The 23,082-nt window shown below is 42.4% G+C and overlaps 1 protein-coding gene across 7 annotated transcripts; it reads left to right on the forward strand.

Annotated features, from left to right (window-relative positions):
* Window positions 1–287: 287 nt before the first annotated feature.
* On the forward strand, window positions 288–22,829 carry pfkpa (phosphofructokinase, platelet a). Of its 7 annotated transcripts, none has more exons than XM_044019195.1 (23): window positions 288–545; window positions 3,880–3,953; window positions 4,560–4,637; window positions 4,809–4,998; window positions 5,313–5,478; window positions 6,150–6,194; window positions 6,317–6,425; window positions 6,679–6,774; window positions 8,903–8,995; window positions 9,284–9,409; window positions 10,688–10,752; window positions 11,064–11,133; window positions 12,048–12,194; window positions 13,310–13,380; window positions 13,476–13,563; window positions 14,250–14,402; window positions 16,997–17,161; window positions 18,037–18,098; window positions 18,891–19,002; window positions 19,534–19,633; window positions 19,885–19,890; window positions 21,137–21,242; window positions 21,993–22,829. In XM_044019195.1, the coding sequence occupies exons 1-23, from the start codon at window positions 452–454 to the stop codon at window positions 22,147–22,149; spliced, it is 2,373 nt and encodes a 790-aa protein (XP_043875130.1). In that variant the 5' UTR covers window positions 288–451; the 3' UTR covers window positions 22,150–22,829. The 7 variants fall into 7 exon arrangements, with proteins under 7 accessions (XP_043875130.1, XP_043875121.1, XP_043875165.1 ...); XM_044019186.1 differs by lacking the exon at window positions 6,679–6,774 and adding an exon at window positions 7,077–7,172; XM_044019177.1 differs by lacking the exons at window positions 6,679–6,774; window positions 14,250–14,402 and adding exons at window positions 7,077–7,172; window positions 15,630–15,782 and having other exon boundaries at window positions 289–545.
* The last annotated feature ends 253 nt before the right edge of the window (window positions 22,830–23,082 follow it).

Genomic DNA, 23,082 nt, shown 5'->3' on the forward strand with positions numbered 1-23,082 from the left:
TATTTTATTGATACTGTGGATGATGGAAGAGTGAATGAAGATTACTAGTAGTAGTAGTAGTGGGAGGTGCCAAACACCAAAATAATTACTAAAGTGGCTCTTACAATTATCATTTTAGCGTTGTTATGGTGGTTTTACCCTTCAACTATAGCTCTGATTCCACCGGTGACGCCCCGCCCTCTCGTCTTCCTCAAGTTCTCCCATTGGTTCAAAAGCAAAGCCGGCCACATTCCCAGAGCTGTGATTGGTTCGCGGCAGCGTCAATCACTCGCTCCTCATGCTGCAAAATCCCACGAATCGATGCGGAACAGAGAAGAAGAGAGAGCGCAGTGGGCATCCAGAGCAAGAGGGGGCGGACAACCGGTGCCCTTAATCATTTAAGCACAAATTACAACCGTCGCAGTCCTGCCGTTCTGTTTTAAAGAACAGGACTGAAGAAAATAGGGTGAAAATGGCGCAACCGGACACTAAGAAGATCTTCTTCGAGAACCTATCGGGAGCTGGCAAAGCCATCGCGGTACTGACGAGCGGAGGAGATGCTCAAGGTAAAAACCGGCCGCACACACTCCAGCAGTCGGCGTGACAGCGCGGACCGTGGCCGAAAATAGTCTGTCCACGGAGACACGTCCTCTCACGTGTAAAGCGATGAAGACGAGTTGTGAAATGAAATCATTACATCACGAGAATTCATTCAGGAAGCCTGGCAGTTAGCATGCTAACAAGACACGTCCAGCTAGCGCGCTAACGGCTCCTCCATCATCATCATCATCATCATCATCATCGTCGTCTCTGTCTTTACGTTTATTGACACAGTGTTCATCAGTGACAGCGGCTTGAAGAGCTGTCAAGGTCGGAGCCGAGCCGAGCCGAGCCGAGCCGTGCCGAGCTCTGCTCTTTTCCTATTAAAACCACGCTTCAGTAATTATAACTTGAGCACGACGGGAGGAGTTTCGGTTCAGTTCACTTGAATTTAGAAAACGACACATTCTTGTTTTTTTGTTGAAGTTGTGTGACGCAGTGACTGACGCTGCACTGCGGCTTGTGCGGGTCGACGCGCACGCCGGTGCGGGGTTGCTGGGGATGGTGATGCAGCCTGGGGTTGCGGTGTGGGCAAGCGGTGGATGCCTGTATCCTGTGTACGTGATGAGCTGCATACAGCATCTCTGAGCCGGCTGTGAGTCAGGGCCCCACGGAGAAAAGCCCTGGTCACGTGTTGAAAGCGACACCAATGGTACACGCCTCCTACCTCAATTACTCAGTGTTGATGCTGGAGACGATTGATTTGTTTCTCTGAAACTCAATGTATGAATTTATATTAAAATGCCGTGGGCATTTTTATTTAAAATTTAGATTTTTGTCTTTTTAATAACATTGACATTTCACTGGTCACTGATTTAGGAGAGGCAGACATTTTGTCAGGTTATTGTTGGAAACCGTTGGAAACTAGAGAAACCACTTTTTAGTTTTCTCTCTCCCAAGTTTGACAATTGTAATACAAAACCTCATCATCGGGCCATAACCTCCAGCATCAATTTTTGAGTGATGCTGCTCACAAACAAACAAACAAACAAACAAACTAACTAATGCAGCCAAAGCACAACAACCATGGTGGAATGAATAATCAAATGAATGTTGGCCGAGTTCCATTTAGGTGCTTTAGTTCCTCCTGACTCATACCAACAGAACCAAACCATTGTTGTAACACCTGCGTTTCCTGCTTAAATGTGTCATTATTTATCTTTTGAATGAAGCCTATTATATTAATTGATCAAACAGTGCCAGTGGGTGGCACAGTGGTTGTCAGTCTTAATCTGCACGTGAACGAAACATGCACGTGTAATCTGTTTTTTTCATCCATGTTCAGAGCACCACCAAAATGGGGTCATTTCTTCCTTAGGCCATATCTACTGCTCTGTACATCCCAAGAAAATGTCATTTAAATATGCCCTTAACCACTTAGAGTATGCTGCCCACAGACAGATAAATGCTTAGGTAATTGTGTTCATAAATAGGCCATACCCTTGCAATTATTCTGATCTATTAGCAGGTCAGACTCACTCCATAAATATGGACAAAAGAAACCGAAACAGAAGAGGAGACACGAGGGCTGAATGGAGGTGGCGATCCCTAAAGGGAGAAGCTGAAAGAAGAAGAAGAAAGAGAAGTGAATTGTTTGTTATTACTGCTGCTGAGGAATAGAAACAGCTCATATACCCACAGAAACAACTTTCCAGTATTTGATAAAGAGGCATGTTGTATGTTGGGAATTCACTTCTAATCCTGTGTGAATTACTCTGGATATTTTGACTTGTCACAGCAGGAAAAGGACAAGTGGAACTGATATCATTATCAGTGACTCTGTTGTGCTAAGCTATTCTCGTAAGTCATGCCAGCATTACAGTGAGTCAGCACAGTACAAATCGATGCAGCAGAAAACAAATGTGCACAAAATACATTCGATTATTTGCCCCCGTAAAGTCGTGCATTGGCATGTGAACATGCCCTCCATGGAAAATGACCCATGCTGTTGTTGTTGTTTTGCTATTATTTCGAGCCATTTTGCACTTTTTATGCAGCAAAGTTGTAGCGTTTCCATGGCACGGGAGAAACGAATCCATCTGCAGTGAACTGGATTGATGTTGAGGAGTTGCTGTTCGTGCATACCTGAACATGTGCAAACACATTCAAACATACACACACAGGTGTGACACCACGGAGATTTTTGTTGATATAGACAGCCTAAATAAAGCGTTATCCCTACCCTTAACCATAACAAGTGAATGCCCAACCTTAACCTAACCACCATTCATATCTAAGCCCTAAACTTAGAACCAAATTTTGGTCTTGAAGTGGAATTCTGGTCCTGACAAGGTCAGTGTTGTCCATGTTTATGCCAGGAAAGGTCCTAAGGAGGTAACACACACACACACACACCACAGAAAGCCAATGAGGCAGTGGCATGCATGATAGGAGCTGGAACATCAGTGTCAGAGTTATTGTGTTGCCTCGGCTTAGTTCTTTCACCTCACCCGGTGCTGGAAAGGGTCAGTCATGCAGACTGAGTTTGGCAAACTTGATGATTGTCTGCTCCAATGAGGACTTTAGATTTCTTTAATAGGTTGTCTCTTGCTGTTTTGTTTTGTTCCCGACTGTGATCACACCAGCCTCGCTGCTGAGCCGCACAGCGTTATATAACATGATGTCACACACTGTGACACTAGGCAGTATGGTGAATAGTGGGAGGGCCTTTGCTTTTTCTGTAACTTTTCTGTTTATAAACATCCCAATGTAGTCTACCTTTACAGTTTGACCTTTCGTGCTGCACGGTGGCTTTCGTTGCCTAGTAACAGGACAGAGTTGCTGTCACGATATGGTAAACTGTGTTTCCCCTTCTCTCGCCTGCACTCAGCCAAGTTTCCTTGTTGTGGGGAAAGGATTAGTCATTCATCTCAAAGTCAGTGTTTGAATACAAACCTGTCATTGACATTCAGGTCACAGAGCTCAGTCCTGTTGGTTGGTTAGATTAATGGTACTAACCGCAGAATAACTGAGAAGCTGTAGGAGGAGCAAGAAAAAACCCTTTGACCAAAAATGGTTGCGTTTCTGTTGGGGAGAGGGGAAAAAAAGTTTGGTCCCAGCCACAGATAAACAGAATGAACACACACACACACACACGCACCTCATCAAATATTATTAATAATATGAATTTTTTTTATTATTATTATTTTTTTTTTTTTCACACCTATGGAGAAGCCTCTCCAATTTCCTTGTGTTTTTACCTGCATAATGACAAATAAAGGCTATTCTTCTTCTATCTGAGTTGCACTGTTTTGCATTATCTTTAACATTGTTGTGCCTCTTTAATTCTCTCTCTTTCAGGGATGAATGCTGCCGTACGTGCTGTGGTTCGAATGGGATTATACGTGGGCGCTAAAGTTTATTTCATTCATGAGGTGAGCCCCGTATTTTGTGATGCATTTTTATTGCCGGAGTCGTTTATTTCCTTTTAAAAGGGAGGAAAACTGGACTTGCAACTAAATAACCACAATATTTGTGCATAATCTTACATTTTAATAAGAAAATGTGAGCAGGGCTTTATCGGATTTGAGATATCTGAGTTAATGACTAGGGTTTTATAATATCTTTCCAGCAGCATTAAGCAGATGTTAGGGGAGCTGTGCTGCTTGCTCATTCTGTGATCCCAGCACATCTGTGCATGTGTTGGTCCTGCTCCCTTACTGTGATGTTACATAACTGAGTGAGGCCTTTGTGTGCATCTCCCCCCCCTCCCACTGAGGTATCACAGTGCTCTGGGTGTTATTTTGCAGTTTTCTTCAGGGGACTGTGTGAGGACAGAGTCATGCACATGCAATCATCAAGTGTCACAAACACATACTGTATTTGTAGCGTTGTTTAGTCGTGCATGCGGCTGAACTGCTCTTTGCATGCAACTGGAGTGCACTTGACCCCAATCCAGCTGTTGTCTCATGTGTTTGTTTGGAAATCTCTTGTATTTATTTACCAAAAGCGTATCTTCTTTTTTTTCTTTTTTCAAACAGGGATATCAGGGTATGGTGGATGGAGGGGAGAACATAAGGGAAGCCAAATGGGAAAGTGTCTCAAGCATGCTGCAAGTGGTGAGTAATTGTCGGCAGCATTCCGTACATACAATGAAATGACTGCAAAAAAGAGTTTTTAGAATAAAAATGAGGCTGTTCATGAGTCTTAAAAAAGCAACCACGTCTTCTAAAGTTAAAGAAGAAAAAAAAGGAGGTGTGATTGAAGATGTGTTGGCGCGTGTCTGTCAGGGCGGGACTGTCATCGGCAGCGCCCGCTGCAAAGATTTCCGCACGCACGAGGGACGCCTGAAGGCCGCTCTGAACCTGGTGCAGCGCGGCATCACCAACCTGTGCGTGATCGGCGGAGATGGCAGTCTGACTGGAGCCAACCTCTTCAGGGAGGAGTGGAGTGGACTGCTGGCGGAGCTTGTGGAGCAAGGTAGACTGTTATTCGTATAAATGATTAGTAAAGGCTTGCCTGTGAGTATTTACTATTTTAAAACTGTTGTGCATAATATTTTAATATAAACAAATGTCTGTTGCATTGAAACCATCATCACGTGGCACAAAGAAGGTGATTAGTTTTATGTGAAGGCAGAAGGCAGGGCTGCAGGGGGTGCCGTGGGGTACACCCTGGACAGGTTGAAAAAGAACCACAAAAATTTACACAGATTTTTTTAAAGATAATATTTGTCAACGAGCTTAGTTTACAGTACAGTGTGTGTGTGTGTGTAACTCTGCTAATCCTGTCAGGCGCGCTGGAGGCCGATGCTGTGCAGCAGTACTCGGCGCTTCACATCGTGGGGATGGTCGGTTCCATCGACAACGACTTCTGCGGCACCGACATGACGATCGGCACGGACTCGGCCTTGCACAGAATCATCGAGGTGGTGGATGCAATTATGACGACCGCACAGAGGTAAAGTGAGAGTGATAGGGGTAAGGATATCAGCGGCAGTGCATACAAATGTAACAGTGCAAAGTCCATGACGTCGTTATAGCATGAAAACAGCAGGTTGAACATGCAAAATGTTTAACTACTTGCAACTCCTAATGGAATTCAAGGTCATGCGCCATAGAACATAGAATATGACTTCATTTAAAGGAATGTAAAGGACTTAAAATAAAACCCTGACCCCATAGCTGGCATTTAAGATATGTTTATTTTCATATCTGGGTCTAGGAACAGAATAAGGAACAATTTCTGACCTTTTCCACTTTCCCTGGCTGAGAGTTCATGTCCAGAATGTAGGTTTATTCTTCTGCAGTTGTGATCATCAGAAAAATACACCTTATATATACCTTATGTATATATATGTATATATATACAGTATATATATATATATATATATATATATATATATATATATATATATATGTATATTCACATATTCTCGGTTGGCAGTTAAGGGGGAACTACACACACGCACACACTTTTGTTGTAAATTACGTTTGCCCCTTAACTGCCGACAGGGACGATGCAAATCTGGATACCAACTTCACCGCCTGTTATGAAGAGATCACTCTTGCTTTGAGTATGTTTTTATTATTATTTCAGTCAAAAATATAATTCTACCTTTTACTTTTCAGTCACCAGAGAACGTTTGTGTTGGAGGTCATGGGCAGACACTGCGGGTAAGAGTGTGTTTTTGTCAACGTATATTCCTGATCCAAAAATGGAGGCATACACCATTATCCCCTGTTTATATATACACACAAAGTTCTGAGTGTGTGTGTGTGTGTGTCTTTTATTCCAGTTACCTAGCCTTGGTGAGCGCCCTGGCCTGCGGGGCAGACTGGGTGCTGATCCCGGAGATGCCGCCAGAGGACGGCTGGGAGGAGAAGATGTGTCAGAAACTGTCTGCGGTAACCCTATCCTACTGTTCCCCCACACCGTAAATCCAATGCAGTATCACAGAAGCGTCCTTCATGTTGGATAACATTTCCTGTTCCACTCGCCAGTGTCACTGTTCCTCATAACGTTTCTGTCTCTCTCCAAGGACGTAATTCCTCTGTCAGAGAAGATGGATGAGGTTGAGAGTGATTAGTCCGCTGTCTCACTGTGTTTTTTGTTTTTCTTCGTCTCCTTCGACAACATTCCCGCCGTTCTATGATTCAGACCCGGTCCAGGGGCTCAAGGCTGAACATAATCATAGTTGCGGAGGGAGCCCTAGACAGACACGGAAAGGCTATAACCTCTAGTTATGTCAAGGATGTGAGTAAAAAGTGTAAAAAAAAAAAAAGGGGAAGCCAGAAGCATGGAGGCCCGACTGATGGAGAGCACGCGTCCAGCCACAGATAAGATAAGCCAGTGATTGTGCGGCGATGACAGACAGCAAGGCCTGCAGGTTATTGTAGATTACGTAGTGTTAACTCGAGCTGGACGATCTGCGCACACACAGCCGCGAGCATCGTCGTCGGCGCCCTGTGCTTCTGCAAAGCCCATGTCACAGCCAACGTCTGAATTTTTCTGTCATGTTGTTTCCCCACCACCACCACCACCCTTCCTCCTTATAGAACCGAGCAGGGATGAAAAGGCTGAATATCATAATTGTAGCCGAAGGGGCGATTGATCGTAACAACAAGCCCATTACCACTGACTATATTAAGGATGTAAGTACAGAGTTTTGTGTGAGTGTGGCCAGTTTGAGCCTGGAGCCCCTCCTGTATGAACTCTACTCCTGTACCGCTGCCCTGGTGTGGCTTTGACTCTGCTGCTGTGTTTCTGGAATGTTTTGTCAGATACACAATGCGCTAGTTTGGTAAGATGGCTTTCACCATGCTGCTGATAATGCTGTGAGACGCCCACACTTAACCTCACCCTCACATGTTCTTTGCTCAGTCAAATGTAATGTATCTCTAACTGCATTCGGGGAGCGCCGTTCACATGCAGCGCGGGTTGTGCTTCTGTCGCGTCCGCTGCAGCTTATTTTATGCATTTCATAAACGGACAATAGATTCCCAGGGCTGCTTTGCCCTCACCCCAGCTTTGCTGTTCAATATCTGCTGTTATTGAAAGAAAAAAGAAAACTAGGTCGTAGTCATCGTCATCGTCTGGCTTGAGTTAAGTCATTTCCCATTCAAGATGCCTCTTCAGTTGACTAACTGGTGTCAGAAGCCTCTTTAGTTCTGACTAACTGGTGTCAGAAGCTTATTGGGCTAGAGGTGAAACGTCTTTCTGAGTATGACTGTGATCTCTATGACTGAGAACCTTCACGTACATGCTGCTACGATGACTTTAGGAATCCCCTACACTTCAACCTGACACACAGACAAGAGAATCTAACTCCCAGCAGCCTGGGTTCTACAGAGATGAAAGAGTCCTCCACAGGGCTCAGCACCAGCTCTTGCATGAGAGGGTGAGGCAGATCTATTTTGACTCTCGGTGACATGAAGAGCTTGCATCACGTCACTCATCTGACGTCCTGGAAGCAGTAAATACAATTGTGAAAAAAAAAAGAAAAGGCACAGGCATTACAACACGGGTATGATGCAAAAACTCTTGGATTACACAAAATACACAAAATAATTGACCTTGTAAGAAAGGACGAAAACACAACGAGCCAGAAGTTCATGAAAAATGAAAGTGAAGAATTTGTCCAAAATAATCCTTGTCACCACAGAGTCGGTGATCAGAAACACTGTGTATCTCACCACAGAAGACAGGAGGACACTGAAACATGAATCTAAGTGTTTTATCTGAATAATGGATGCTTATTTCAGAGTCTGGAAAAAACGGATATTACATATATATATGTGTGTATATATATATGTATATATATGTATATATATGTGTATATATATATATATATATATATACGCGGCTCGATCGAGAATATGCATTTGTGCACACGCCGCTCCATGTGAACAGCCCCTCACACATACACCGCTGAATACATGTTTTGATACAGTCATCGCAAATCTGCTCACAGGGTTTATCGCAGTAGGATATAACATTCCACTCACTGTTTCGTTTTTGTGGTTAGCATTTCCTCTGCTTTCTCCAGTACCTGAATACCTTGTGTGTACTGCAATTCCTGTCTGGGATCCTGTGTGGTGTTAGTAGTTTTTTTTTACAAAGCATAGAGCTTCCAGTAAACATGACTGAAAAATTAGAATGGCTTGCCTGTGCTTTGTCTGTTTCCCCTTTTCTCCAGCTTTTCTCATGTGTCACTTGTTTGTTCATGTGTGTATGGATTTTGTTGCATGTCCCACTGTATTTACAACCAGGAAAAAAAAGATGTGCATGAGATTCATTGGTATCATTTCAAAGTAAGAGTTGTGTGGAGTGAACAGTAATTGCCCTGATCACTGCTAAGACCTGTACACTTCCATCCTCCTAGCTTGTTGTCAAATGTTTGGGTTTCGACACACGAGTGACAATTCTGGGGCATGTGCAGAGAGGAGGGACCCCATCCGCTTTTGACCGCATCTTGGTAAGTGTACAAGCTCAACTCAGTGGCTGCTGTTACTACAAACTCACTGTATTATTTATTGTGCATAGAAATTGAATATGATTTGAAGGGGTGCACCTAATTAAGATGTGATCAATCAATCGTGTGGGATATTTGTGTGTGCGTGTGCATATTGGAGAAAGAGAGCGAGCTGAAATGGCTCCAACTTTTAGACAGTGAGCTGCTTATTTACCTTATTTAAAACTGTGTTGGCAAACAATTATGATGATGCATTCTCTTTTTTTTTTACGTGTGTTTGTGGGGTCACAGGCCAGTCGCATCGGCGTGGAGGCCGTTCTTGCCCTTCTAGAGACCACAGCCAACACGCCGGCCTGTGTGGTCTCTCTGGTCGGAAATCAGTCGGTGCGTGTGCCTCTGATGGAGTGCGTGCAGATGGTAAGTCCTGGACTGGTCCACACACACACACACACACACACACATAATTACTAAAGCATAGACATTGAGGAAAGAGGAAATGTGGAGAGGGCAGACCAACACTCTGAGAGAGGCCGAGTCAATAGGGACGAGGCTGGAGGAGCTTAAGTACAGATTACAAACAGCACAGTCCACTGGGCCTGGAGTGCCACTAACATTCAGTGAAGAGTTGTATGGGTTCGAGAGGCGTTTGTGTCTCGTTAATGATTACCCAAAAAGCTCTAAAGCTCTGGGCAAGGTTGGTAATGGCTGCCAGCATCATGATGATGCAACAGCAGCCCAGTTCTGCAGGAACACACAGGAGCTTTGTTGTTGAATTAATTCTGTGTGATTGAACTGTGGCAGACAGAACTCTTATGTGTTCAGGTTTTTAAATTATTATTATTATTATTGTTATTATTATTATTATTATTATTATTATTATTGTTATTTTCTAAATAACTTTTTTCTTATGTAAACACATCTACATGACCTATATCATGAATGAATAAAGTTGTATATCATCGTCTTGCAGCTAATGCTGTGTGATACACAGGAGAGTTGTAGGTAGGGGAGTCAAGTGTGTGTCAGCTGTACATGTTGTTGTTTGTTCTTTCTGTAAAACCTCCATGTTCAATTTACAATAGCGGGTAAAGCAGATTATTTCACTAAAAGGCGACCAAAATTAAACAATCCAATACCTTGAAAGTACATTTAGATTGCAATGCATTTAAAGAGTGCTGGAAACATTGAGGCTTATGTAAGTACACTACTTTACAACATTAGCCATGACATGTTATATAGTGTAGCTTTAAACTTGACTAATCATTTCATTTTGCCACATGCTGTGATCTGTCACTTGCAAACCTACCGTCCTGCATGCACACTGCTTGTGTGACCTTGAATCTTGAAAATAGTCGCAGGCATAAACAGGCATACGTATTTGAAGCAGAGAAAATAGCCATGAGTAATTGTACAAGTTACAGAAAAATAACAGAGAAGGTGCAGCTAAAAGTCCACAGTTTCAGAGCTTTAATGAGGTATCAGTTAGACGTATAGACCCTCACTTTAAAGATGGTTTTATCACAGAACACAAGGTCCCACATTAGCTCTCTGCTCTGCACACATGGCTCCTATTGTTCCAATTCCTTTCTTGTAACGGACACATAAAAACAAGTCTTTTTACCAGATGAAATTTGACCTTACATAAACCCCCCCCCATAGGAATACAGTGTGTACATTTAATCATGTTTCTCTCAGACTCAGGAGGTCCAGAAGGCCATGGACGGGAAGCGGTTTGAGGAGGCTGTTAAGCTTCGGGGCAGGTATGATTGATTTTCTTTTTAGGACCAAAGCCATCACCTCGCTCGAGATTAAAACATTACTTTGACACTGTCTGCTCTCTGTAGACTTAAAACCTGAGCCGGTTGCTATTCTGGGACTCCATTAGATTGTTGTTGTTTTTTATATCTTTGAGACAGTCGACTGTCTGCAGGAAAAGTACATTCAGAATGAAGAGTATTGTAAACAGCATTAATCTTGTGTTATTATAGTAAAATGCTTATACATTAATACTGGAAATGGAGTGTGTGAATCTGTGTCAACATAACCATGAGGTCCCTGTGCTTCATTGCAGGAGTTTTGAAAACAACTTGAAGACGTACAAACTCTTGGCTCATCGCAAACCGGAGTCGGAGCTGCCAGTTGTAAGTCACCTCACGACATCATGACATTTACTGTGTGTTTTGACAAAGCTGAGGGAAATGTCAAAGGTCCCAGAGACAAACTGCTGACAGTGTCCACCTTGACTGGAGTGCAGGTTTTTTTCATTTTGGAGAGAGTCAAATTAGCCTTTCACAGACGCCGAGATGTTTGATTTTGAAAGAAGCTGTCCTGTGAACGATGACTCGGCCGCTGCAGACCAGATGCGCCGTGTTATTTTCAGACATCCAGCCAGAGAACAAGGCTCCCTCACTGAATGAGTGTTTTTCTGTAAAGAGATGCAACAATATTAAAGCCTGCATCATTCATTCATCCAGAAACAGGAAACAGGTTCTGCCTTTGCACGCGAGGCGCCGCTGCCGGTTGCTTAGTGATATCAGATGACACCTGACTCCCTACCGAGTGATGACTTGTTCAACCCCGCACACGGGAGGCAGTTCACACTGAGGCTCAGTGAGGTGTGGAGGCGCCATGGCAGACGCCATGCTGTGGAGTCGGCCCCGGGCCCCGGCTCCTGCTGTACCTGCGATAATAACCGCTGTAAGCCCAGCGTGCAGCTGAGCGCAGACCGGGAGTCGCTTATTGATTTGCTCTGCAGCGCTTGAACTGTCCAACAACAGACGGGGGGGAAATAAAGTTTAAAATCTGTTGTCAGCGAGGTCGGTTTGCCCAAGGCCGGGCTACATTGGATGTGTGAGCAGCACGAATGCTCGGCGGAACATCTTGCTTTATATTTCGGCTCATGATAACTGATTCTCATTCGTAGCAATCGGTGCACAGCGACATACAGAGTAGCACTAAACGACCCATCTTGTGACAGCTTTTTTACGATGGTACGTATTTTTTGTCAAATGCATCTTCAAGTCACATTTAAACGTACCGTATCCCGCATCCTCAGAGCAACTTCAACGTGGCAGTGCTGAACGTCGGTGCTCCTGCGGCAGGGATGAACGCCGCGGTCCGTTCAGCAGTGAGGGTGGGCATCTCCGAGGGCCACAAGATGTTTGCTGTCAGCGATGGCTTCGAGGGATTCTCCAAAGGACAGGTTGGTACCCCAGCACTACATGTCATTGCAGTCATTACATTTGAAAGGCACCAGAAATGAATCAAATCAGCCCGATTTAAAAAAACATTTGCACTACTGTCTTGTTGTAATCGACAATTGGTTTAGCTTCACGAGAGGCAGACACTGCACAATCTCTGTTAGCGCTGAGGGTAATCTCTCTCGATTGATGTAAGCCAATTTCCCACACTTGACCCCCCCCCTCCTCTGCCCTACTCAGCCAAAGCTGATGCAGTTACAAAAATGAGCAGACAGATGGCAGCAGAGTATTTCTGACAATTGCTCACACATTTAGATTTAGGTGAATTGGGGTCAATATTCACCTGACTCAACACTGAGATATGGAGTGGGAGTCTTTAGGGGACTTTGCTGTGTAAAGGTGTAACTGTGTCAAGGCTGTCACCTGAGACAAGGCTGTTGTGCAGCTCTGTGACTGGTTTAACTGGTTTCACGTTCTTCTCCCTGTCAATCCCCATTGTGACTCTACCTGATAATCTGAGCTGATAATCATCTCAGATTGTTTATCTCGTACTCCTCATTGAATGAACCAACTCTTTCCTCGTATATAAGTTTGCTCTGTTCCGCACACCTGATATCACACACACACACATACACTCTCACTTTATATGAGTGGTCTCAAACTCACAGGCTACATTCACCCCCCAGTTACTTGTATGTAATATCTGGTTATACTTAGTTATTTCTGTCTATTTTGTTATTTATAATTCATTAAATATCATAAACATATTTTATCATAAAATGCACGATGTTCCATACCAAAACACTTTTATTTGGATAAATATCATTATTGCGTACCATGTTTTAATGTTAAAGTCACATCACCCACCCCTACTGAACAGTTTCCTGATATCCATATTTCTTATATGGGGCAAATAAACCAGAAACAATCAGAAATCTAGTTTTAATAGTGAAAAAAGCTTCAAACCGATTCATCGATTATCAAAATAGTTGACAAATCATTTAGTAAGCGATCAATAATCGATGAGTGGAGTCATTGTTTCAGCTCTAAATAAGTCTAACAGTAATCGTTAGATTTCATACATTTTGAGTGCATGTTGCTGTTTTCTCACCCACAGATTAGGGAGTTTAAATGGGCAGATGTTGGAGGATGGACTGGACAGGGTGGCTCCCTACTGGGAACCAAAAGGTAACATTTTTTTTTCCACGTTTTGTCAGTCAGTGTTCATTAGTAAATATAAATCCTGGTATCTGTACATTTAAAAATCTGTTCCCTCTCTTCAGAACTCTTCCTGCAAAGCATGTTGAAAAAATTGCTGAGCAGATGAGAAAGCACAATATAAATGCGCTGCTCATTATCGGGGGATTTGAGGTATGTTTGAAAACACATCGCTCATATTTGTCTGTGCCATTTTACTCATTCTGATTTCATCAGTGTTATCTGAGCAACACTAAAAGAAACAACTTAAGTCTCAAATGTTTTTGACCTATTACAAATGATTACAAATGAACATTGATGTATGTTGTAGTTTACAATGTAATGTTGTTGTTTATTAGCCCATTTTATGTCACCATAAGCTTCCATGCATAGAGCTGTATACAGTCATGCTTCAGTAGAGTGAATGAAAAGTAGCTAAGCTGGTTGATCTTTAGGAAATATGCATTATTCAAAAAAAATGAAATGTAAATGAGCTATAACAAGCATTATTTATATATATATATTTATATTATACTTTGAAACAGATCGCCTGCTTTTTTTTTCCAGTCATTTCACGCTCTCCCAAGTAGATGCTCTCCAGCTTTCATTTTCTTGTAATGTCCGCAAGTTAATGAGTTTCATGTGTTTGCACAGATGTGTGTTTTTAAACCGTGTGCGTGGAGTGGTAACTGTCTGTTTCACTGCCGTCCGTTGTGATAGTTCTGGCTCCTCCCCTTGGCACCCTGTCCACTTTTTGTCTTACCCCTTCTTCCCTGTGGCAAATAGCACCTCCCGAATCAAGCCAGTGTGCCGTTGGTGCCACCCCCTCCGACACTAAAGCCCTTGGCTCTGCCCTGCAGGCCTTCCTGTCACTGCTGGAATTGTTAACGGCGCGCGGGAAATATGACGAGCTCTGTGTGCCCATGGTCATGGTCCCAGCCACTGTCTCCAACAATGTGCCGGGCTCAGACCTCAGCATCGGTGCTGACACGGCTCTGAACGCCATCACTGCTGTAAGTGATGGGGTTGGCAATGCAAATAAATGACCTCAACAACACACACACACACACACACACACACACTTAAGAAGGAATAGCCCAAAATCCATCCAACCAGTCAGTGTTTTGAGAACGGACACACAGGCCCCAACTCAGTCTTTTATTAGTCACCAAAGTAGCAGCGCTCCTCCCGTCCTGCTCAGGTAAGTAAGCGAGCGACAACATGGAGGCATGCTGTGGGATATGCAAGTGTCATGGCTGCCATGTTTGCTTTGCCTGCCCTTCGTTTTCCGACTGTGTTTCTGTGGAAAATGCAGAGTCAGCGGCGTTCAGCTGAGTGGTGTGCTGCATGCAGGTGTGACGCTGTCTTATGTCGTGTGCACGTGCTGCACCGCCACAACGCCAAAACAAAAACATTGGTCAAAAATGAGCTTTTAAAGAGTGATTGCACGGCGCACAAACATGATATTTATATATAATGAACATTTGTATTGTTATTGAATTATTGCCCAGCCCCAACACAGACTAACGGCTTTGAACTGTCAGTTGTTTTTAAATTAAAACAATCAACGACACAATTAGTAAATGGCATGTTCAATATTTTTTAGAATAGGCTTAAAGTAGTTCATGTTTTGATGTTGTCATGGTGATGCTCAGTAACATTTTCAGTCTATTACACGGTCAATATTAAGCTGAACCCTGACTTGTATTAAATGATATAAACCATAAACCACATCACAATTGCAATTTCTAGCTGAAATTTCAGCAGTTATATATTCATTTCCCCCCCAAAATCGTTCAGCAATACTATTAGAAGTATATATAAATCATTATTTTATAAGTCAAAATGATATAAAAGGTATGGAGAATCTGCTCCGTCGTCATCACCTCATCCCGTTGCGTGTGCGGACTCGGTCCGTCCTCGCATCCGGCTGCTGAGGCTCACAAACGGCTGTCCACGTCTGTCTCTATCTCTGTCCATCTTGTCTGTCCTTCCTCTCCTCCACAGTGTCACCGTCCCATTGCCTCTTTCCATCCCATCCTTTCACTTTCCCCTCCATCCCTGTATTCTGTCCTTTTCTGCCAAAGGGAAGCCATAGCTGCTATCACACGGAAAGAGCTGGAATGGCAGGATACTGCTCTATGGCAAAGAGAGAGAGAGCGAGAGAGAGGTTCACTCCTTTCTCTCGTTAGCTGGTCCTCTGGGTGGCTCTAACACATTTTCATATACTGCCGCTTCAGGCGTTTGAGAGTCTCCTGCAGCTGTTTGAGGCTCGTGGTACCTATGAGGAGTTTTGCATCCCGATGTGTATGCTGCCTTCCACCATAAGTAACAATATACCGGGCACAGATCTAAGTATCGGGGCTGACACGGCCCTCAATGCCATCGTGGAGGTAAGGCAGTCAACCGCTGGCACACACAGCTATTCAAGCTTTTGTACATGCTGCTTTTGGCAAAGAGCATGAAAATGACATGTTGTCAGTGGTGATAAAGGTGCAGTGTTTAGAAAAGACTGAGCAGATGTGTGGTCGCCTCTGAATTGAATCTTTAATTCCAGCTCAAAGCTTATCCTGACACCACTTTGGAACGTTAAATGAAACAACCCAAACGTTCGATATTTGGAGGTTATTAAACAAAGCACTCGGCCTCTCAGAAACAACAACAACCTGGAGGTGTGAGTCACTTATGGTGCATTCCATTTGTAGTCGGAACTCGGATTTACAACTTGGAAACTTGGAGCGACCTCACCAACCCTTCTGTCACATTTGTCGCACAATAAATCCGTCGTACACACAGAACGGTTTAATTTCTAACCGCAGACAGTCACTCCCATTTCCAACTCCCGAGTTCCGATGGAAATGGAACGCAGCATTATAATACATCATGAAGATAAAGGATCCAGGTCTTGTGTACTTAAAAGTCTGGATATGTGACCATTCCCCACATCTATGTTGGAGTGTCACTAAATGACTCCAGTGCCCCTTTAACACTGCTGATTATAAAATTCTAGGCTGATGTAACCTAAATAACACTTTATCCAATACTGATACTGATGTTTTGTTTTTAACTATGGTTTTATAAAACTTACTTACTGTACAGTTTTAAACTGCCTTTTTTTCCCCTCTTATTCAACTCCTCGTTCATTTAGAAACAAGGTGTGAACATTTCACTGCCATCTCACTCACCTGATATCAAACTGATGGTTTTTAAATGAGTAAATAAATCAGAATAACATGATTTAAAAAATGCAGCTGTCCTCTTTACATCCAGCATTACTTCAAATCTTTCCTATTTGATGTGCTCTCTCATCCTAATGCAGGACTCCAGTCTCTTTAGCCTGAAAATGCCTGAAATGTTTAAATGCAGTGGTTGGAAACTGAGCATGTCAGCCTTGTTCTGCTGTTGTTCTCATGTGGAATGTCTTCTGGTTTTCTTAACATGACCTCGAATCTTGCCTGCGTAATTCCGTTTGATATTTGACTTAAAACTTGACGGGACGTTTAAGTGGAAAGTAGCGTAAGGCATTAACAAGAGTTGAATGATTCTTAACTTACACTCTCTACTTAACATGTTACTAACATTGTGAGCTTGTATGCGTGTGTGTCAGACCTGTGACCGCATCAAGCAGTCAGCCAGTGGGACCAAGAGACGCGTGTTCATCATCGAGACCATGGGAGGCTACTGTGGCTACCTGGCCACTGTGGGAGGTCTGGCAGCCGGAGCTGATGCCGCGTACATCTATGAGGAGCCGTTCGACATCAGAGACCTGCAGGTGATTCAAAAACACACACAAACTCCAACACTGAAGAGCGATAGGAGTTCATGCATCACGTCATTTCCTTTCTGAAGCTCCAGGCTCTGTCCAACTCTTGCTATTATCACTAGAGGGAGCTCACGCTTGAGATACGTGTGTGAAGTATGACGACTTCCTGTCAAAACTGTTTACGGCAGGTGGTTTTTATAAAATAAATACATGCTTTGTTTAGCACTTATTCTTATTAAATGAAGTACTCGTTTTATTAGTTATTCTTGTCAGACAAGTACACGTTTTGTGTCATCTTTTGTTTTAGTAGTGGATCTAAACTCGTGCAGCTAAAAACAAGAAATGCGGAGAATTCTAAGAATTCTATTATTCTATTCTTTCAATTTCTTTTTTTTTTTTACATGTGGCCCTAATACTCTTCCAATCTTACATTGTACCAATTTCTTTCAACCTGGCTTTCAAAATAAGAGCCACTGACCTGGGCTTTTTATCACCTCTTATTATTAAAAAATATATATATATATATAATATAAATATATATAATATAATATAATATATATATATATATATAAAAAATTATGATTGGTGTGTGGAAATATAAAATTCACATTTTTTTATGCAATTGTTAGTGTTAGCAGTCATTCCACAACTGTGGCTAACAGGAACTAGTCAGACTTCGCACACACAGTGCTGCTTGGTAATAAATATAGCTTAGATTCATTAGTCTTACAAAATATAATACATAGCTTCATGTGTATTATACATATCTTTCATTGTATTGCAACAGTTGTGTATTAACTCGTACATTAGCGGTTACAGGAAGTGGTCACACTAAAGTACATTCTGGTCACTATGAGAACACATGCTGTGTTTTTTCCGCACAGGCCAATGTCGAACATTTGACGGAGAAAATGAAGACGAGCATTCAAAGAGGACTGGTCCTCAGGTGAGAACGTGGCAGCTTAAGAAGTCAAGATTTTACCGCCTCAGTTTGAATTTTATGGGTGAATATATCCAGTCCTCGTATTTTATCGTCATGCAGAGCAGCTTGTACTCAACAGTCGACAGATGCAGTATTATCACCTCAGCAGATGCTATTATTATGAACTCTACCCAGACTGTAATACATTGAATTTATGAATGACTGAATTCATTTTTACTTTGGAGAAATAAAAAAAAAACAAATAAAGGTCAAGAACAGTCATTAACATAAATATTATTTAAACAACACCACTGGGCAGTTGCACTGATTATCATCATACTTATTGAATTTAGTGAAATACACTAAATTCTACACATTAAATATTATACATATATTATATATATTTACTGTATGTTGATTAAAAAACACATGGAATAAACAAAAAAAAATGTATGTAAATAAAGTCACTTCACGTTTAAGCCTAATTATTTATGTTATAGCAGAATGTCACCATCTTTGTTTCTAACAAACAGAACTATCCTTCATTTAGCATCAAAAAAGCCAAATAAATAAACCAGTTTTATCTAAAATGAAAGGTAATAACGGAGTGTATTTAAAGGGGTATTGCCACTCTCCTTGAAAAGTGCAAACATCTTTAAAGAAAACTTCATCAGCCCAGAGAAACGACCTGTGAACAGATTAATTTATAATACTCAAATTGTAAAGATTATGTTGTTGTTTTTTCTAAACTGTTTGGTACATAATGATGCTTTGAAATGCTGAACGAATGTAAACTCAAGACTGTGATGTTTGCAGGAATGAGAACTCCAGCGAAAACTACACAACAGATTTTATCTACCAGCTGTATTCTGAGGAAGGGAAGGGCGTGTTTGACTGCAGGAAGAATGTGCTGGGACACATGCAGCAGGTAAGCCGGCCTCGCGACGCTTCACACTGACTAAATGGTACCAAAGAGATGACGCTGGTTAACCCCGACGCCTTTTAACTGAAACACCACATTCAAAACAAGCTGATACAATGAAAATGAACCATAACCAAGCATTGAAGGGACACTTTCTTCTTATAACGAGATACATTTGAACACATTTGTTTTGATTATCGCGTGACGTTTACATCAGGGAGGGATGAGTTTCCTCTGAGGTTCACAGCTGATCCTTAAAAAGTCTTAAAAGGCATTGAATTCATAAATCTCAAACAAGGCCTTAATACCAGGAAGTAGATATTCTAACTTTTGCACTGGATGTTGAAATAAACATTAAGGCAAATTTCCCTAACTAATGTGTTTTGGGCAGTTTTTTTTGTTTTTTGTTACTTAAATTTTACATTTGTGTGGCATTTAAAAAGTCTTAAAAAGTCTTAAGAAGTCTTAAATTTAACTTGCTTCCAGCAGTGCAGCAGTGTGTGTGTTGAGTGTCTTGATACGTGATTTCTCTCAAAGGGAGGAGCGCCGTCTCCATTCGACCGGAACTTCGGGACTAAGATCTCGGCCAAGGCCATGCAGTGGATTACCAAAAAGCTGACCGAGACGTTCAGACAAGGTAAAGTCACTTTTCTCCAGTGAGGTGACCCATAGTAGCCGATGCCTCCTCCCTGCGGAGACGTGACCGTTGTGAAGTAGACTTTTTTTAAACAGAACTTGTCATGGAGTCACTATGTCTGTTTATTTTTTATGTGTTTTTGTCCCATGTTTTCTTCAGATGATTATTTTATCGTCTAGGTGTGTAAAGTCTATCGATAAAGTAAATATTCCTCTTTCTTTTCTATTTCCTATTCACGTGGATGCCATAAGATGAAGGTAAATCTTTCCTCTTCTTCTTTTTTTTTTCTTCTCCATGCTGGCTCCATGACCATTTACTCCTCGTACATTTAGCTCCATATCCTCCATCTTGTCATCTCCACCTCCCCGTCCACAGAAGCACACGCAGCCTGCCCAGGCACGTTGGGGTGCAGCTACCTTGTGAAAGTGGCCAGGTTTTCCACTTCACGAATCATGTGGACTACTTAGATCGGGAAATATTCAAACATGGGCTGTATGAACGCAGCATAGCTTCTGCTTGTTCCCTCCCCCCGTTTCCTCGTGTGAATGTCTGTGGGAGTCTGTGTTGCTTCAGTGGCTTCAGTTGCATCGGTGCGTTGGTGTAGTAGTTTCTGTGGCCCACTTCAGACCTGGTCTCAGTTGATATGATAACAAGTGTACAGCCATTAAGTGAGTCGGTTAGCCTCTACTCGTGATCAGACTCACTTTACATACAAACACAGAGAAGGGACTGAATTCACTCTCTTGAAATAACCAACAATAGATTATGAATAGTGAACTTTGAGCAGATGACTTAAATAGCTCTTTATACAGTATATGTCTAAGAGATTGGAAATAGGGGTGTGTGTCTTAGATAATACAAAATAATGATTACAAAAAAGTGGAAAATAAGTGTAAAAACATCCCTTCTTGATCTTAAACTAAATAATCTTCATTATCACATGACGCGATATGTGATAATGCTGACACCAAGTCTTCTTTTCCTCCTAAATTCATGTGATTAGTTGTTTGTAAACTTAAACTGGGGCTAATATGAGTGTAGAAGGGTTTGGTTTAAATGACGCAGCAACAAAAAAGTTGCAGCATGACACGTCTGATCTACCCGTGACAGACAACTAATGTAGGGTAACACTGAGAATTCTAAAAAAACAACAACTTTTCATTCACTATGAAACTGCAGGGGACCAGGAGACATCACCCGAGTAGTCCTGAGAGACAACATGGCCGTGCACGTCCCAAACCCCGAGATTAGATCACAAATGTGTCCTCACTGTGTTCACAACTGTACTTGAAGCTGTGCACGTGGAATCAGATCACCTGAGTTGGATCAGGTGAAAGCACCAGGTCTGAATGGAACCGCTGTCATCACCTTTGTGACGTAATCCTCCTGTCAGTCTGTACAGGACCGTTACACACACACACACACACACAGCCCAGTGTCAAGAAGGCAGATAAAGTACAATCCCGTGTCTCCACCTCTGACTCCTGCTGTGTTTCCCTTCAGGCCGAGTGTTCGCCAACACCGAGGACACCTGCTGTCTGTTGGGGATGCGACGCAGGGCTCTGGTCTTCCAGCCAGTTGTACAGCTCACGGACGACACTGACTTCGTGTACGTATCACGCTCACTGACCTACTTCCGACAGGTGTTATATCTCAGGGGTGCGTCTGAAAAGAGCTGCTTTGCATTTCTGCACGCGAGCACGAGTCTACAGTTCCGTCCAAGGGTCCGCGTCAGTCAAGAGTTCTGCATGTGCTTATTCAGTCTCATGTTCCATTTCACTAGTTTGGATTTCTTACCAGGAAATTGCCCTCATTTGCTTGTCCTTGTATTCTTTAAGCACTGATTTGTACATGTGAGTACTGCTGGACTTCCTCATATTTCCTCTGGAAAAAAACAAAACATTGACTGCCCATGTGGCCATTAATATTTCAAAATGATGCATATTTAATGCCACGCATACAGTATTCTTAAATAGATACACGTAATATGGAACATCACACACAAGGACTTTTCATTGATCTCTGGAAAACAAACATTCCACAAACTGTAAACTGAGCAGGCAAAAATCAAGTTATTATAAACTAAATGAGAAAGAAGCAATGAAAGCCCTGCTGAATTAACCAGAAATACATAATGTCAAGTCCAACTCCTTTAAATTAAGACTACTTTGCACGCTTATCTCTTGCGTCAACTTCGGAATAAATGATGAAAATAAGAGATGAAAATGCAAGGCTCGGTCCAAATGTCACGATTCTCCGTTTATGTCAGTTTGCATCAGAATTTGGATGTTTCTAAGTAAAATAAAACAGTTCAGATCCACTGTGCTGATGCTACACTCCCCCCCTCCTCTGTCTGCAGTCACAGGATCCCCAAGGAGCAGTGGTGGCTGAAGCTGCGCCCCCTCATGAAGATCCTGGCCAAGTACAAGACGAGCTACGACGTCTCTGACTCGGGGCAACTGGAGCACGTCGTACACAATCGGCCGAAAGAGTTAGACGCTTCGGTGGCCATGTGAAGGCACGAACAGTGCTGTCCGTGTGTGTGTGTTAGTGTGTGAGGCATCCGTTCTGTGTTCTGTAGAAGAGCTCCAGTAACAACTAACGACGAAAAAAAGTAAAAGCGCGTTCGTTTTCCCCGTCTGTGTCATTTCCTCCTCGAAACCATAAGCAGTGTAAGCCTCCGCAGCGCAGCGAACACACATACATGCTCCCACACGCATGCCGTACACGACTGTCCCGCCACGCACCTCCGTGTACTGCTCCCCCTTGGATGTTTAGTGTCACTGGTGTTTTCAAATTGCACTTTTACCTGTCTGCAGTTGCACAACGACAGAAAAGACACTGTATTCTGTGTAAAACCAACGTGTGTGTGTGTGTGTGTGTGTGTGTGTGTGTGTGTGTGTGTGTGTAAGTACACTTGCCTAGAACCAGTGCAAGATTCAGCATATGATAGAGATGAGACGGAAAAACAGCTCTTCTATCGTTAGAAGTTAAGAGATCTACATGCTGTGCTTCACACAGGAAATAATATTTATCTTTTTAACATTGTTTATTTTTTTGCTTGTAAAGTTGGAATATAGTTTATTAAGTGTCAGCACTCCTGTAATGAAGTAGATGTTTCTCCTACTGCACCAACGAGTTTGATGTGTAAGAGACTAATGTTTCCCGCACATTAAAACCAGACTTGAGAAGTGGACCCCGGTCATTGGTGTGGTTGGATTTGTTTATTTGTTTATTTATTCATTCATTCATTCATGCATTCATGCATTCATGCATTCATTCTCTATTTTCCCATCTGATTGAACTAAACATGATGTTTTCTGTCAAAGATAAATCAGTAAATGAAGTCATCATCATATTGGAATTGTAAATATTATTTACTGCTTCATTTTTCAACCTTGTGATTGAGGTGATGTGCCATTAACACCAAGTCAAACATTAAATGTCAG

The sequence above is a fragment of the Solea senegalensis genome, linkage group LG1 (assembly GCF_019176455.1).
Source record: "Solea senegalensis isolate Sse05_10M linkage group LG1, IFAPA_SoseM_1, whole genome shotgun sequence".
NCBI lineage: Eukaryota > Metazoa > Chordata > Actinopteri > Pleuronectiformes > Soleidae > Solea > Solea senegalensis.

Bases quoted from the DNA above. Each gene is read 5' to 3' on its own strand.
- pfkpa (XM_044019195.1), top strand. From the start codon at position 452: ATGGCGCAACCGGACACTAAGAAGATCTTCTTCGAGAACCTATCGGGA. The intron at 3,954-4,559 runs GTGAGCCCCGTA...TTTTTCAAACAG, and splicing joins AAGTTTATTTCATTCATGAG to GGATATCAGGGTATGGTGGA. The intron at 19,003-19,533 runs GTAAGCCGGCCT...TTTCTCTCAAAG, and splicing joins TGCTGGGACACATGCAGCAG to GGAGGAGCGCCGTCTCCATT.